Below are 17,110 nucleotides of genomic sequence, written 5' to 3' on the forward strand. Positions count from 1 at the left end.
CCTATGGTGAAGCATGGTGAGGGCAGCATCATGGTGTGGGGATGTTTTTCAGCGGCAGCGAAAAGTCAGGATCAAGGGAAAGATGAACAGAGCAAAGTACAGAGAGATCCTTGATGAAAACCTGCTCCAGAGCACTTCGGACCTCAGAGTGGGGCAAAGGTTCACCTTCCAACAGGACAATGACCCCAAGCACACAGCCAAGACAATGCAGGAGTGGCGTCGGGACAAGTCTCTGAATGTCCTTGAGTGGCCCAGCCAGAGCCCGGACTTGAACCCGATCAAACATCTCTGAAGAGACCTGAAAATAGCTGTGCAGCGACACTTCCCATCCAACCTGAGAGCTTGAGAGGATCTGAGGAGAAGAATGGGAGAAACTACCCAAGTACAGGTGTGCTAAGCTTGTAGTGTCATAAATCAAGGCTGTAATTGCTGCCAAAGATGCCTCTACAAAGTATTGAGAAAAGGGTCTGAATACTTTTGTAAATGTGATATTTCTCCAAATGTTTTGTTTATAAATTTGTAAACCTTTCTAAAAATCAGTTTTTGCTTTGTCATTATGGGGTATTGTGTGTAGATTGATGAGGAATCACTTTTAGAATAAGGCTGTAATGTAACAACATTTTGAAAAAGGTCAAGGGGTCTGAATACTTTTCGAATGGACAGTATATCTGCTTGTTCACAATATTTGAATTTCATCCCTTGAATTGACATGAAAGGCATGTAGCTCCTTGCACCTCATTGATTGGCCCCTGGTTTGTTGGTAAGACGTTACGTAGATATCCGCTCTGTAGATCCGCCAAAAATGCTGCCCTTTCTGCTAAGTTCTAACAGATCTGACCATTACACCATAGTTCTTCATCAACACCAGCCTGTCCTTCAGTCTACCCAGCAATGGAGCTGATGACCAACCTACTCAGACATCTGCATAAGGTGGGTGTATAGTACTCACATGTCTGTCTATGTATGTCCATGCCTGTCCATGCCTGTCCATGCCACATCAAAGTTGATTTGACATAATGCACAGGATATAGTGTAGCGTACACAGTACAAGAATTTGCTCATCTCAAGCTCTTCCACAAATGCTTTCACACAAACACAGATATGAAATTCTAAGTATTAAGTACACAAACATTACAGTAAGCAATTTCATTACCTACCTACCACAGTTTTTATAGTTCCTGTATTCTGTTTGTCTGACCTGGTTGCAAAGGTGTAATGACCTCATGAGTCCACATGGGAGAGGAGATGGAACCCTATTCCCTATATACCCTGAGTGTACAAAACATTAGGAACACCTTCCTAATATTTAGTTGCACACCCTTTTGCTCTCAGAACAGCCTCAATGCGTCGGGGCATGGACTCTACAAGGTGTCGAAAGCTTTCCACAGGGATGCTGGCCCATGTTGACTCCATGTCCATTGGGTGGTCTTCATACACACGGAAGACTGTTGAGGGTGAAAAAAACAGCAGAGTTGCAGTTCTTGACACACTCAAACCGGTGCTCCTGGCACCTACTACCATACTGCATTCAAAGGCACTTAAATGTTTCACCCTCTGAATGGCACATACACAATCCATGTCTCAAGGCTTAAAGATCCTTCTTTAAACCCGTCTCCTCCCTTTCATCTACACTGATTGAGGGGGATTTAACAGGTGACGTTTATAAAGCTTTCACCTGGATTCACCTGGTCAGTCTGTCATGGAAAGAGCAGGTGTTCCTAATGTTTGGTACACTCAGTGGGCTTTTGTCAAAAGTAGTGCACTATATATGGAATAGGGTGCCATTTGAGACACAGTCCGGGTCTGGGCCAGATAGACATTAAGCACAGGTTGAACTCCGTAACTGGAACATCTGCAGGGGCCTTCCTGTGCCAACCAGCTTGTAAATGAGAAAGCCAGCAGCTGACAAAGACTTTGATTGTGCCACAGAGTCCACAATGAAAAATTCAGCACCTCATTCTCACGCTTCTTCTGAGAGCTTCACTTGTTAAACTTTTAATGTCCGTATGCACTCACCCCTTTTCCTCGCATATGATGGTAAGCCAGGCTTACTGAACCTTGGTTAAGGTTCATCACGCTTATCCAAACGGCAAGAGACACTTGGACCTCTGTTACTGAAGCTTACTGAGATCATGGACATAATGTCATACATCTTGGTTGCATGTGTTGATTCCCGTAAGGGATCATAAATCAGGAGGCTTCATTTTTACCAGACATTTATGAGAAATGTTGTTGTGACTTTGTGTTCACATAACAATTTACAACTGGACCAACTGTTAGTGAAAGTCGTTTCCTTGTTGTATTATGTGCTCGTGCTGTTAGTGTGGATGGGTTGACAGTCAAAGAATCAGGTAAGGCCATCTGACTTTTCCCCAAGCAAGCCATCTTCTCTTCCTCACAGCGAAAACCCAATTTCTGTGCCTTTTCATACTTTATTTGCTCAAATCAAATTTTCCAATGGTTTCATCAATTGCAAACTTCCCGTCCAAGTCAGCAGTGAAGGAGAGGAAACGGTGACAGCGATATTGGGGTTCTGCAGGAGATGCATCTCTCAGAATAAGACTAGAAAAACAAATCCCATTTTGAGAACACTTGATGATTGTGAGTTGACAGAAATGTCACATTATTTTAAGAGTCTGTAATAACCCATGTATAAGGCATTTATAAATTGTGTGTTCAACATTTATAAATCATTAGTAGTCTTTTTGCCATTTAAAGTGAGTGCCATTTGTACTTTAGAAACACTTTCAAAATGTTTGGAGTGACCAGTGTACTTTCAAGACGTACTAACATTTACAAATGTGGGAGTAGTGACTAATAAATGGCGAGCAAACTTTTTGTAAATGCCTTCTAAATGGTTTATTATGGACCGTAAAGTGTTACCCAGTATATTTAAATAGAGTAATGTCATTCCCAGGAACGAACCTTTTATAATGGTGGATTTTGATGAGTTGAGTTTATGTTTAAGTAAAAAACGACAACAGCTTCCGAATAGCCATTCTTTGTATTTTTTATTTGCATTATCATACAGTAGGTACAAATGACACTATTGATTACAAGGAAAGTAGCCCAGACTCGCTTTCAAAGGGTTTTGGGGAGGACGAACATACACCATTTGCAAAATACAATATATTCTTTCTTTTACAAGTCTATGTAGATATCTAAATCATTATGTACAGGGACAGAAGAAGCGCTTGGTTTGGACATGAATCAACAGAGAATGGGGGAGAGTTTAGAGACTGACTGTTTCTCAAATGACATCCTATTCCCTATATAGTGCGCTACTTTTGACTAGGGCCTATGGACAAAAGTAGTGCAATGTATGGGGAATAGGGTGCCATTTGGGACGCACACGTAGGAGCTAAGGCAAAGGAAAATATAACACAGGATGTAAACGAAGGTGAAAACGAACATATTTGGCCAATTCTCTCCCCAAGTGTGTTTTGGGAGGATGGGAAGGGGCAGGTGAGTTTCTCACACAAAACTGCTTTCATGAACTGATTGGATCTTGAAGGAGAAGGGATGAGGGCTTTGTCAATAAGAGAATGGATCGTTTGCCCAGGCACTGAGAAAGGGGGGAGGAATGGAAGGATGAACAGTGGAGATGAGCTACCCAGACAGGGGGATTAACAGGCCAATAGGAGGAACGGGGTTGTTCACTGACCAATTATTCACTCAACCACACACACTCATTTATTCACCCAATCACTCATCAATCACCCATTTATGCTTTCATTCCTTCCTTCCTTCCTTCTCTCTCACACACACACATGTAAACACACACACTGACTGATAGGCACAGAGAGGTAAGGGGTAAGCAGGCATGGTATAGCAGAAGCGTCATACTGCTGCCCGGCTATAAAGCACAAAGGTAAACGCACACGCAGGTGTAGGCTACTAACATTACATAAAAATAAAAAAACTACAAGAAACGACTGCCAAATTGACTGGCATCAGAACCATGTCGACATTATTTGAATTAGCATTCCCTTAGCTACATATTTTCAGCGAGAAGCACATGGGTCGGACAGACGTTGTGATATGTGGCGTTGGCACACTCTCTTGGACTAAGAGTCTACCAGGGAGAGACATCTGTACTCATCGGTATTGACAAAACATGTGTATTGACAACACATCGGTATTGACCAGATTTTGGTAGTGACAAGACTTCAGTAATGACGCGTCATTGGTATGACTACAGCTAGTGCAACGCTGCTATTGTCGGGTTCTGGCTATTTTAGGATTGGCACAGTTACAAGGTTAGGAAAAGGTTTAGAGGAGCAAAAGTCGAGGGAATTGTATGAATCCATCAACAGTTAGATGTGAAGATATGAATTGCTATGGTGATAATTCCGAGAAACATTCCTGAATTACTTGAGCAGAATCTATAACCCCCCAAAAAACAACAAAAATATTAGGTAAATTGTAATTTTTTTATAGGAACAAACACTACCGATAAGAAGAAACAAAACCCCTTCACACTAGAGAGCAAGTTGTCCCGCTGGTCTAGTACAGAGACGTCTTTAAGAGTTCCCCTAACCGCATATCTGGAGTCAGATTTGCCCATAGTCTCCTAATTGTGAATGGCTTAGGTTCAGCTGATCCTGGATCTGTGTTTGGGCGGAGACTCCTTGCTGTCTGACCAGTGGCCTGGTTACTGGTACTGAGTATCATGCAGCATTTATATCATGATCACGTTTTTTTCATCCTTACCAACAACATGCAGATACAAGAGCCAGGCACACATTGTCAACTCACTCAGTGATCGCATTCAAGAACATCGGATACGTGCGATTGAGACGAGAGCAAACGGAAAACGCTTGATAATATCTGCAAAAGACATCCAGATGTTTCTCTCGGTTTGCTAATCCCGACCGACTTTATTACCTAATCGTTACAAAGTTGATAATTTGGGGTACTTTTAAAAAATATTTTTTTACATAGAAATATGTTAACCTATCTAACGTAATAAAATCACATTCAGTTGTTGGTATAAAAACTGCGAGATACTATACTTTTTTAAAAATCACTCATGAATATTTACAAAAGAGTTAATACACTGGTATGTGTTACATTAAAATATTAATTAGAACTAATTGGGGGGGGGGGGGGGGGGGGAATGCATGACATCACATTAAAGCAGAGAAGGGAACTAAACGTTTTAATAACGTGATACTCTAGTCAACATGGTTAGAATGGTGTTATATCCATGTAGAAGGGTATAAGCATGCAATAATATTGCACGGTTCATAGAGTAAGCAAACAATAACTCAACATCAATTTCATTTAGTTGCTACCTCTCAAACAAACAAAAAACAGAGTTCTAGGTCATTTCCTTCCTAAATCCTCATGAATTTTCCCTCAGGAACTTAACTTTGAAGGACTTCCTCACGTCAAAGAGAATCATGGCCATTTTTGATAAGTGGGCAAACAGTGACAACAAAGTTGGCAGGATAGTAAAAAGGTTGTCACAAAGTAGTGTTACTTGATCTCGACCTTTATGCTTCTGTTAACCTGCGATTCTTGTGTAGGTGTTTAAAGAAGATGGGACTGTTGCACTGCCTACTTCCTCTAACCAGAACTTCTACTGCGTTCTGTCTGAATGTCCACTCACAGTTGTAAACCTAATGACAAGATAACCATACAACCTGTAGTTCAAGGTTCAAGATATCCCTGTGTAACTGTAATTTGTGTGTACAGATTCACGGTCTTAATTTTTGTTTTTTGCTACAGCAGGAAAATAATCCTGCAGCTACAGGAAATGTGAATTATTAGGTGGATCATAATTAATAGCCTTTTGTTTTTTTAAAGGGGGTGATACATTTTTCTTAAGGGAAAATAAAGTCTGACATTTCTAAGTGGAAATTACAGACTTCAAAAAGCCTTTTTTTAAACGTCAAATACATTACACGTTTTAGTTTGCAATGCAGGAAAGTTTTCGTGCAATAGGGTGATCAAATGAAGAGCCTACATCTGTAGGTGCGTGTTATTGTTAGTGTGTCATGATATTCGTACTGGGTGTCTATTATTTGATGCATATTGAAACATAGGGGCACCTGTTATGACACATATTGAAATAAAATCTCACCAACACAAGGTAAGACTGTAAACAGAGTCTCCCTGTACTGACCTCATATTTAGCTCAAACTCTGACCCAATAGCTCAAAACAAGAGATTACGTTTGTAGTTTCCTTGGGTTTCAATGGAGACTAGTATAGCCAGTACAGGGTTTAACAAGAAGTTAACCCTTCGCTCTAGAATCAGTTTAAAAAAAACTGGCATTGTTTCATGGGTTTTGTCCCCACATATTCAAAACAACAGGTCAGTCATCTCAATACCTATCATGATTAATTTCAATACCTATCATGATTAATTTCAATAGGAGTTGATTTAAAATAATTGCCCATTCGAATACAAACACAACAGGTGGGTGGGAAAGTATATCAACCCTACATACACCTCCTTCCTCAAACCTTCATCCTCCCCCTCACCATAAACACACAGCACTTCCACTCACCAACTCCTCTCACTCAGAGCCCCAAGTCCCATTCCTATAGGACACATCATTAATACATTGATAGAGGAACTCAAAATGGTGGTCGATATCAGCGTCCACGTTGTTGTTGTAAAGTTGGACCAGTTTGGTGGTTGGGAGTTTGGCTTGAAGAAGCTGCAGTTGGTGGAAGGTTAGTACTAGGTAGGTAGCGGAGGTAGGAAGGCGGGCCCGTGGTCCCCCCCCCCCCCCCTCCTCATACGGTGTGCAGGGAAACCAGGGAGGGGTGCATGAACTGGGGGTTGATGAAGGAGAAGCCTGAGAAGTCAGCTTGGTCGATGTTGGCAATGACCAGCTGGTCGGGTGGCGTGAGCTGGGGCTGGGTGCGCGTGAAGAACTTGTCGAAGTTCTCCGCCCCTTTGCCGCACTGCAAGGGAGGGATAGAAAGAGAGAGAGAGACAGAAAGGTTTTAAAATGGGAGGCATAGGTGGCTGCAACTGTAACATACGGAACACACAATGGTAAGAAGAAATACATGTGTAAATAGAAACCGGGCTTGATTAGATATCCCTCCACTTCCATCGCCTGGTCTGCTAAACGAGAGAACGGAGGGAAAGACAGAACATTTCACACCGGATACCGCTCTTTCTATTCCTATTCTCCCCCTCCTGTTCCCACGCTAACATCACATGACATGCTCTACATCCCAGCATGAGTCCCAAATGACATCCAATTCCTTTTATAGTGCACTACTTTTTACCAGAGCCCTATGGGCCCTAAAATAGTGCACTGTAGAGGGAATTGGATGCCATTTGGGAGGAAACCCCAGTCACCTGGATTATAATGTTTTTTAATGCAACGGAATCCAATGGTTTTAAAAAGTAACATTGGCGTGCAGCTGTGAAACAGCAATCTGTACTGTACGAAGAAGACTTTGGAAAGAGTCGCAGAGGGAATTGAGGGAGATGATGTCAGGATCTCTACAGTCAAACACGTCTTAGTCGCTCCTGACCCGATAACCTGTTTGGATGTACAGTGGGGTCCGTAATTATTGACACACTAAAGTGTGGCTCAGTTGGTAGGGTTCGATTCCCAAAGGGGACCAGTATGAAAATGTATGCACTCCTTACTGTTAGTGGTTCAGGGTAAGAGAGTCTGCTAAATTACTAAAATGTATAAGAAAGATGAGCAATAACGACTGTATAAAATAATTCAAATACTGAGCTATATTGTATGCTCACAAAAATGTGGAAATTATACTATTTTATACTAATAAAATTGCTCAGAATTTTTGAGAATGGTCAAAGATCATACCCCCAAGACATGGTAACCTCCCCTGTTATTGTAATGGTGAGAGGTTAGCATGTCTTGAGGGTATGATCATTGACAATATAACTTTCTCAATCATCATTATTCAGGACTCATTCAGGATTATCCGCAATCATGGTAGGATCCATATTCTATTCTTATTCATAATAAAACAGACTCCAAAATGACACAATATATTTTTTACCATTCATTTCTATTGGGCACAAAATAATCTGAAACACAATCAAAACGAACTGCAAATGCATCCAACAAGTTTGTAGAGTCACAAGCTTGATGTTGTCATTGCATGCTATGTACCAAACACTAAACTATTTCTTTAGTTCTAAGAATCTTTAGGGGTGTCAATAATTTTGACCCCTACCATTTAAAAAAATAAATTACTTTTGAAACTAAATAATTTTCTCTGAGCAATTGTATCAGTATAAAATAATATACATATCCCATTTCTTGAGCAAACAATAGTTGAATTATTTATTTTATGTAAAGTTTGCTCATCTTTATCAAGAGTGCCAATAATTTCGGAACCACACTGTATGTAGAGGTTTTACGTAACATCTGACCCCCACTGTATGTAGAGGTTTTACGTAACATCTGACCTCCACTGTATGTAGAGGTTTTACGTAACATCTGACCCCCACTGTATGTAGAGGTTTTACGTAACATCTGACCCCCACTGTATGTAGAGGTTTTACGTAACATCTGACCCCCACTGTATGTAGAGGTTTTACGTAACATCTGACCCCCACTGTATGTAGAGGTTTTATGTAACATCTGACCCCCACTGTATGTAGACGTTTTACATAACATCTGACCCCCACTGTATGTAGAGGTTTTATGTAACATCTGACCTCCACTGTATGTAGAGGTTTTACGTAACATCTGACCTCCACTGTATGTAGAGGTTTTACGTAACATCTGACCCCCACTGTATGTAGAGGTTTTACATAACATCTGACCTCCACTGTATGTAGAGGTTTTATGTAACATATGACCCCCACTGTATGTAGAGGTTTTACATAACATCTGACCCCCACTGTATGTAGAGGTTTTACATAACATCTGACCCCCACTGTATGTAGAGGTTTTACGTAACATCTGACCCCCACTGTATGTAGAGGTTTTACGTAACATCTGACCCCCACTGTTTGTAGAGGTTTTACGTAACATCTGACCCCCACTGTATGTAGAGGTTTTACGTATCATCTGACCCCCACTGTATGTAGAGGTTTTACGTAACATCTGACCCCCACTGTATGTAGAGGTTTTACGTAACATCTGACCCCCCCCTGTCAAAGCTGATTGCGTTGCGACAAACGGGAAGTTCACTTGAATCAAAATAGCAACAGCGGATTGTCAAAGCGTTAATTGGCGTGTTGACAAGAGCAGAACAAACCTCGGCTATTGAATGTGAGAAAAGGGGAGCCGCTTTCATCCTGACTGTAAAGACAGGGTTATCCAAACCTATCAATAGCATGGAGACGTATCAGGCGAGGGTGGTTGGATTAGCATTCCACAGCTAACAAGCCAAGGTCAACTCTGTGAACGCTCTGGGAGCATGGGTGTACATCTCATTTCTGTCATCTACAAGAAAACATACATTATGTGATTGATTTGTATGTATGTACAGTATGACATAGTTCTCAATGGAGTCAAGCCAGCATTCAGTTGTTTATTTCAATTGTATTGTGTACTTGAATGCAAAATGGGCAGAAAAATCGATTTACACTATACATTTGAGTCATTTAGCAGATGCCCTTACCCAGAGTGACTGGAGAATACGTCCGCTTAAGTATTTTGCATCCGTCTTGAATGATTGTTACATGACAGTATGTAATTACATCTGAATAAGAGCAGCTGCTCTAGCCCTACGGCATTACTGAAGAACATTAGGGCGACTGGGACGCAAATGGCACAAAATGGCCGCCAACACCAAAAATACTGCTGTCAGTAGCTTCACACTTCTGACACCCTTTAAAGTGCCTGGCACTGTGGCTTGAACTTGTGAAGGCCTCAATTCTACTTCATGACAGTGTGCCTTCTAACAATTGATACGTGAAGGCCTGTAGAGTTTGGTGGAACATTTCTTTTCAAAGACAATCTTCCCCAAAATGGTGGTTTATTTTGGAGGCTACTGGTAGGTTGCAGTGATTCCCTCTTGGGTTGGGTCTTAAGAGTCTAAGGATTGTCGCCAGTACCTTGGTTAATTGGGTAAATTCAAATAGATAACTCAAAACACTTTAGGACCATTACATTGCTAAGGATACAGTCAACACATAAAATGACAATGGTACATCGATAATAACACACAAAAGTTCACAGGGGCATTACAAAGAGCACAGGCAGTGGGGACTGGGGAATTAAAGACTTATTCTCCAACTTCACAGTGTGGTTCTGTGTTTACACCAGAAACCCTGCTGCACCTCTTCTTCTCGCTCTGTCCTCATCAGTTATTCCACCTACACTGTGTGTGTGTGTTTGTCCTACTTAATGGGCTTTAAACCTCCCCAGGGACCTGGCAGGGAATATCCCTCCCTCTCTGTATCTCTCTCTGTACTGTAAGCCGGCATGGGAAAAGGATATGGGTTGATTTACATTACTTAGCAGAGACAAGCAGATGCAAGCTGTACTGTGCTGGCCTCGTTACGCACCTGTAACAGGGTTGGTTATGCTTCCTCTTGCTACTGCAGAAATATTTATTTGGATGTTTATTTATTCAGATTGGTTAGTTGAATTTACATGTTAATAAGGTGTAATGCCATTGGCCACACTTGCAGATAGGGGAAGATTGGTGATATATTGACTCGAAATCTACATCAATCACTGATTAGGACACCTCAGAAATACACCCAACATAGTTGCTGGAACCATGCCCGAAAGGACAATGTGAAAGGTAAAACAAACGAGCCAGCACGGTAATGTTTGGGTTGGCATGATAGTGCGAAAGTGTTTTTTTTTAACATGGAAAGCCTGGGTCTGGATGTGGAAGTTCTTTCTCCAGAGTGGAATTTACTATGGATTCCCTATGGAGGTCTACATTGTTGTACGGCTGTGTGTGTTCCACTGTGCTTGGAAAACCTCCATTGATTGGGTTGGTGTGGTCGTCTACACAGCACTACTTTTCAAAGTAGAAAAGTCCCGTTGTCCTATATTCAGAGTTGGGCGGTGTATATGTGTGTGTGTTCAGTGAGCCTGGGGGCTCTGACTGTACTCCTGTGTCCTCCTTGACTCCTACACTGACAGACAGGTGACACTGGCTCCCAGCCACCCACTGTCACTCTGTGTCAAGGCACAGTAGAACAGAGAAGAGGAAAACAGCCACAACGCATATCAACATAGAAGACAGAAGGCACATACTGATATGGCGACATCTTTGTGGCGCAAAACAGCACAGATCTCCTTGTAATACATATTGTGGAAGGAAAGGCGCAAATTAATTCACGCTGACAGATTACGATGACGTTTATGGGTTTTTGTGCCAAATGACACCCCAAAACAACAGCATACTCCATTCTATAGACACAAAGATTTGTGCACTCAAACACAGACCTCTGTCAAACCGACCCCACGCACACACATCCTCGCTCTCAAGGTGTCCACAAAAGAGATGGATGAAAGGAGTATTGCACAAATTCCTTCCATCCCCCTCTTTCAGTCTCCTCGAATACTGTCGTGTCTATTTGGCTTGTTTGAACAATGGCCAGTCAGTCACACATCTCATGTTGATCTTGACAAACAATCTCCTACACGTTTCCCCAAATCTTCCACTCAAGGCAATACATTTCTGTCCAACTTCTTTTCTCATCACCTCCTCTCCTCTTTTTCATCCTCCCCCTTTTTGCCTCTGAGACCTAACCCCCGTGTGCAAATGCAAATTCTATTCAATTAATTCAGGAAGTCAAGTGCAATTCCAATTCCAGCTTACTTCCTGAATTGACTGAATGTTGACCCCAATGAAATTGACTCAAACCTGCTGTATAGCTTAGTTTCGTTGTGTTTAATGTTTGGTGTGCTACTCTTAATGACAGATGGCATTGCTCGTAAACTGCTGTTTGACGTACTTTGGGTATTTCTCTGTGTCACACACACAAAAAACCACTCGCACTCAAGCATATTAAAGGAATTCTATTTAGTATGATAAATGGTTGTCTGTTTCTATTAAAATACTTGCTGAAGTATTCTCTCTCCATTTCTAACACTTCCTCTCTCTCTATCCTACCACAGAACGACCTCAGCATCTCACTGTTGTTTTGATGATCTTCTTACTAGTATCCAGTGCCTTCAGAAAGTATTCATACCCCTCAACTTATTCCACATCTTGTTGTTACAGCTGGAATTCAAATTGGATTACATATATATTTTTTAACCCATCTCCACACAATACCCCAATAGACGTTTTGGCAAATTTATTGAAAATTATATACAGAAATGTTTGCATATGTTTTCACACCTCCGAGTCAATACTTTGTCAGCGAATACAGCTGTGAGTCTTTCTGGGTAAATCTCTAAGCGTTTCCACACCTGGATTGTGAAACATTTGCCCATTATTATTTTCAAAATTCTTCAAGCTCCCACATCGGTTGTTGATCATTGCTAGACAACTATTTTCAAGCTGATTTAAGTCAAAACTGTATCTTGGCCACTCAGGAACATTCACTGTCATCTTGGCAAGCAAATTCAGTGTAGATTTGGCCTTGTGTTTCAGGTTATTGTCCTGCTGAAAGGTGAATTCATCTCCCAGTGTCTGGTGGAAAGCAGACTGAACCAGGTTTTCCTCTAGGATTTTGCCTGTGCTAGAGCTCCATTCCATTTATTTCATCCTGAAAAACTCCCAAGACCTAACGATAACAAGCATACCCATAATATGATGCAGCCACAATTATGCTTGAAATTATGCAGAGTGGTACTCAGTAATGTGTTGTATTGGATTTGCCCCAAACAAAAACTTTGTATTCTGGACAAAAATGTAATTGCTTTGCCAAAAATGTGTCAGTATTGCTTAGGTGCCTTGTTGCAAACAGGATGCATGTTTTATTCTGTATAGGTTTCCTTCTTTTCACTCTGTCAATTATGTTAGTATTGTGCAATAACTACAAGGTTGTTGATCCATCCTCAGTTTTCTCCTATCACATGTAACTGTTTTAAAGTCACCATTGGCCTCATGCTGAAATCTCTGAATGGTTTCCTTCCTCTCAGGCAACTGAGTTAGGAAGGACACTTGTGTCTTTGTGGGTGTATTGATACACCATCCAACGTGTCATTGAATATCTCTTTGAGCATGGTGAAGTTATTAATGTCAACTTTTTTTTACCCTTCTACCAACAGGTGCCCTTTTTTGCAAAGCATTGGAAAAACCTCCCTGGTCTTTGTGGTTGAATCTGTGATTGAAATTCACTGCTCGACTGAGGGACCTTACAGATAATCGTATGTGTGGGGTAAAGAGATTAGGTTGTCATAAACAAATCATGTTAAACACAATTATTGCACACAGAGTGAGTCCATGAAACCTATCATGCAACTTGTTAACATTTTACCCCTGAACTTATTTAGGCTTGCAAAAACAAATACATAATGACTCAAGACATTTCAGCTTTTCATGTTGAATTCATTTGTAAGAATATCAAAAAAACATAACTCCACTTTGACACTATGGGGTATTGCTTGCATGTATCCAGTGACAGAAAATGTCCATTTAATCCATGTTAAATTCAGGTTGTAACACAACAAAATGTGGAAAAAGTCAATGGGTGTGAATACTTTGAGGCACTGTAACACTTAAAATACTACAGTTGTTTCATCCATCCTTCAAAATCAGTTAGTCTATAGTAATGTCCTAATTGTTCTTTAGTAATCAGATAATACTATTATGTTTCTTTCTCAAATGAATCTAAAAGGGAAAATCCAAAAAGAACACAGACAACCACCACCACTAAAAACATACATACGATGGGACTGTATGACTCATAGACAGTCCAAAATGTAGATTGGTGAGTTTGTTCATACAGTATTTTTCATGTGTTTATCTGTGTGTGTGTGTGTGTTTGTGTCTGTTTGTGACCTACAGTATGTGTGTTTCAGACCTACAGTATGTGCGTTTCAGACCTACAGTATGTGCGTTTCAGACCTACAGTATGTGCGTTTCAGACCTACAGTATGTGCGTTTCAGACCTACAGTATGTGCGTTTCAGACCTACAGTATGTGTGTTTCAGACCTACAGTATGTGTGTTTCAGACCTACAGTATGTGTGTTTCACAGCACCCCAGCCTTGCCTTATGTTCCAATCCAACACTTCCTCAATATGACTACCGTAAAAACGTCTCAAGTAGCCATTTGTCCCTTTTAATACCCGGGCAACGACACAAATTTGATCAAATAAATGCCTGTTTTAAATAAACGGCAGCTCTAAATGTATTATTTACCAGGTTAACCATGAATTGTTTACGAGGTTTATTGTTCGATTTGTTACATTAAACAATTCAGCGATGACTAAAAAAATGAAGGCAATCTTTTTTTAATAGCCAGTAAGAAACTGCTAACCATTGACTGCTAACAGCTTAGAACTTCTAGCTAACAGACAAGCAGAAAAACGGTCAACAACATAGGGAGTACAAACCCCTAGAAATCGTCCGATCGCCCTCTAGTGGCAAGTAAGAACTGCCGAAAATGCACAGTTAACAGGAGAATAATTCTGGCAAGGAATTTTTTTATTTAATAGAGGCATACTAAGACAAAAGAAACATGACACCGCATGTAAATGATAACACATTAGTGCAGAGAATGAAGAAATGAATTCAAATGTTGGAAGTGAATGCTGGAATTATACATGCAAATGAGCAAAAGCTGTGCACAATAAGGAAATAGACACCTGGCTCAAATAGAAGTTTGTCAACAAAAAGCACCTGTTGTGTTCAGTGATTGAAGCAAATAAACACCCGGGCTATTAATTGAAGTTTTACGGTAAGCTCCCTGACCACAGTGATTCCATCACCATTAATCAGCAAGTCTTATATACTTCCACTTTGACCCACTTCCATCTTTACAAACTTAAACCACATATCAAGTGGTTCTCTAAATATGAGTCTAGATAAGCTATATCTATAAATAGCTACTGTAGCAGGTGTTCTTGTTATTCTTCCCTGCGTTCTATCTGTCCTGCTCTGTTTCCGATAGATGGATAAACCCTCTAGTGTTCATAATCTGGGTCTCGCTGTACCTGGCTATTAAATGGCAATCTCCCAGCTGTCAGAACAGGCATGAAGTGTGATTGATTCAGGAGGAGAGGACGGAAGAGGAGGAGAGGATGAGGAGAAGAGGATTAGAGAGACAGAGTCAGGTCAGGGAGGGATGGATGGCGGTGTAAAGATGAATCTAATGACAGCCAATTGGTTGTAATAGACTCCCGGTGGTGCCTGTGTTACAACTCCTGTGTGGAGTTGGATTGAAATGGATGATGGTTATTATAGGTCAGGGGAAGAGGTTTAGTTCTCTCTAACATACACACACACACACACACACACACACACACACACACACACACACACACACACACACACACACACACACACACACACACACACACACACACACACACACACACACACACACACACACACACACACACACACACACGTCTGTCCATATATCTTTTTACTTTCCATCTATCATTCTCCTTTCATCTTGTCAATTGCCTTTCATCCACACACACCTGCATTCAAACACACTCCTCTACCCACATACTCATACTGGAGTCCACACACCAAAACACACCTCTACCTACATACTCATACTGGAGTCCACACACCTCTACCCACATACTGGAGTCCACACACCAACACACACCTCTACCTACATACTCATACTGGAGTCCACACACCTCTACCTACATACTCATACTGGAGACCACACACCTCTACCTACATTATCATACTGGAGACCACACACCAACACACCCCTCTACCTACATACTCATACTGGAGTCCACAAACCAACACACAAATTGAATCCAGCGCGAGACTACAGGGACAGTGGGAGGCCAGTATTCACCTTGTGAGAAGCACTGGAGACCTTGGGGTTTGGAACAGAAGTACGCTGCATATTTAAAAGGAAGACCGACAATGAAGACACACACCTGAAGGTGCACACCGAATGACCTACTTCGTCCCTTTCGCCTACTTGACTCTCATAATAAAGTATGTTTTGTCTGTGTGGGTGCGTGTGCGTTCACACAGGGATTCAAAAACACTCCCTAACTTCGTATGACAGCGAGTCCGCTCATGTTAAAGACATACATACATAAGGCATGGGCATGCTGTTAATTATGCATTGCCAACGCCTTCCATTGAGACGGTCTAAGTCATTATACAGGTCTTACAGGGTTGTTTTGACCGTGTTTAAAGGGGGGCAACGAGAAGCTGCATTCTATCGTGGTTTGGCTCTGGTCCAGGGCGTTATGTGCGGCTGAGCCTTCTTCCACTGCATCTGGATGAATGGAAAGAATCAGGAGGTTGACGTGACACCCTGGACCAGAGTGAGGACAGATCGCTACGGAAGGGTTTGATGGTTGGTCACGAGTCAACTAGCCTGCTGCATTGCTGCTGAAATGTGGACCCTCTCCACATGCAATACACAGGCGGCGTCCCAAATGGCACCCTATTCCCTTTATAGGGCACCATGTAAGGAATAGGGTGTCATTTGGGACGTATCCACAGTTGGTGTAGTTGCATCCGTTAGGATGATTAGATATCACTTGACATCAAGTTGCCCCTATTACGATGTAAGTAACAGTAATAACTGCTGACATAGTAAAACCTATAACTACTATGTCATTCCATGGTAATAGGGCTGTTGCTGAATCAGTTATTACACAACTGGAACAAGGAATATGTAAGTACACTAACTTGTTATTCCACATATGTGACTACGGATGTTATTACACACTCGGTTGTTCCACTATGTAACTACTGTTTTGTAATTACACATTTGAATGTCAACTGAATGTTGATCTCTGGGGAATATTCTCATTGCTGGGAGATCTAAGCACATACTGTATGTGTACAGTCATGGCCAAAAGTTGAGAATGACACAAATATTCATTTTCACAAAGTTTGCTGCTTCAGTGTCTTAAGATATTTTTGTCAGATGTTATGATGGAATACTGAAGTATAATTGCAAGCATTTCATAAGTGTCAAAGGCTTTTATTGACAATTACATGAAGTTGATGCAAAGTGTCAATATTTGCAGTGTTGACCCTTCTTTTTCAAGACCTCTGCAATCCACCCTGGCATGCTGA

The 17,110-nt window shown here is 41.2% G+C and overlaps 1 protein-coding gene across 2 annotated transcripts in view; it reads right to left on the reverse strand.

Annotated features, from left to right (window-relative positions):
- Positions 1-2,992: 2,992 nt before the first annotated feature.
- The window catches only part of LOC109889555 (protein kinase C alpha type), a 195,153-nt gene continuing 181,035 nt past the window's right edge, over positions 2,993-17,110 (reverse strand). For both annotated transcript variants that reach the window (XM_020481062.2, XM_020481071.2), the window contains one exon: positions 2,993-6,920. In XM_020481062.2, the coding sequence (XP_020336651.1) occupies positions 6,750-6,920 (171 nt within the window). In that variant the 3' untranslated portion in view covers positions 2,993-6,749. The remainder of the gene's footprint in view (positions 6,921-17,110) is intronic.

This window comes from Oncorhynchus kisutch, linkage group LG1, assembly GCF_002021735.2.
Source record: "Oncorhynchus kisutch isolate 150728-3 linkage group LG1, Okis_V2, whole genome shotgun sequence".
Classification (NCBI taxonomy): domain Eukaryota; kingdom Metazoa; phylum Chordata; class Actinopteri; order Salmoniformes; family Salmonidae; genus Oncorhynchus; species Oncorhynchus kisutch.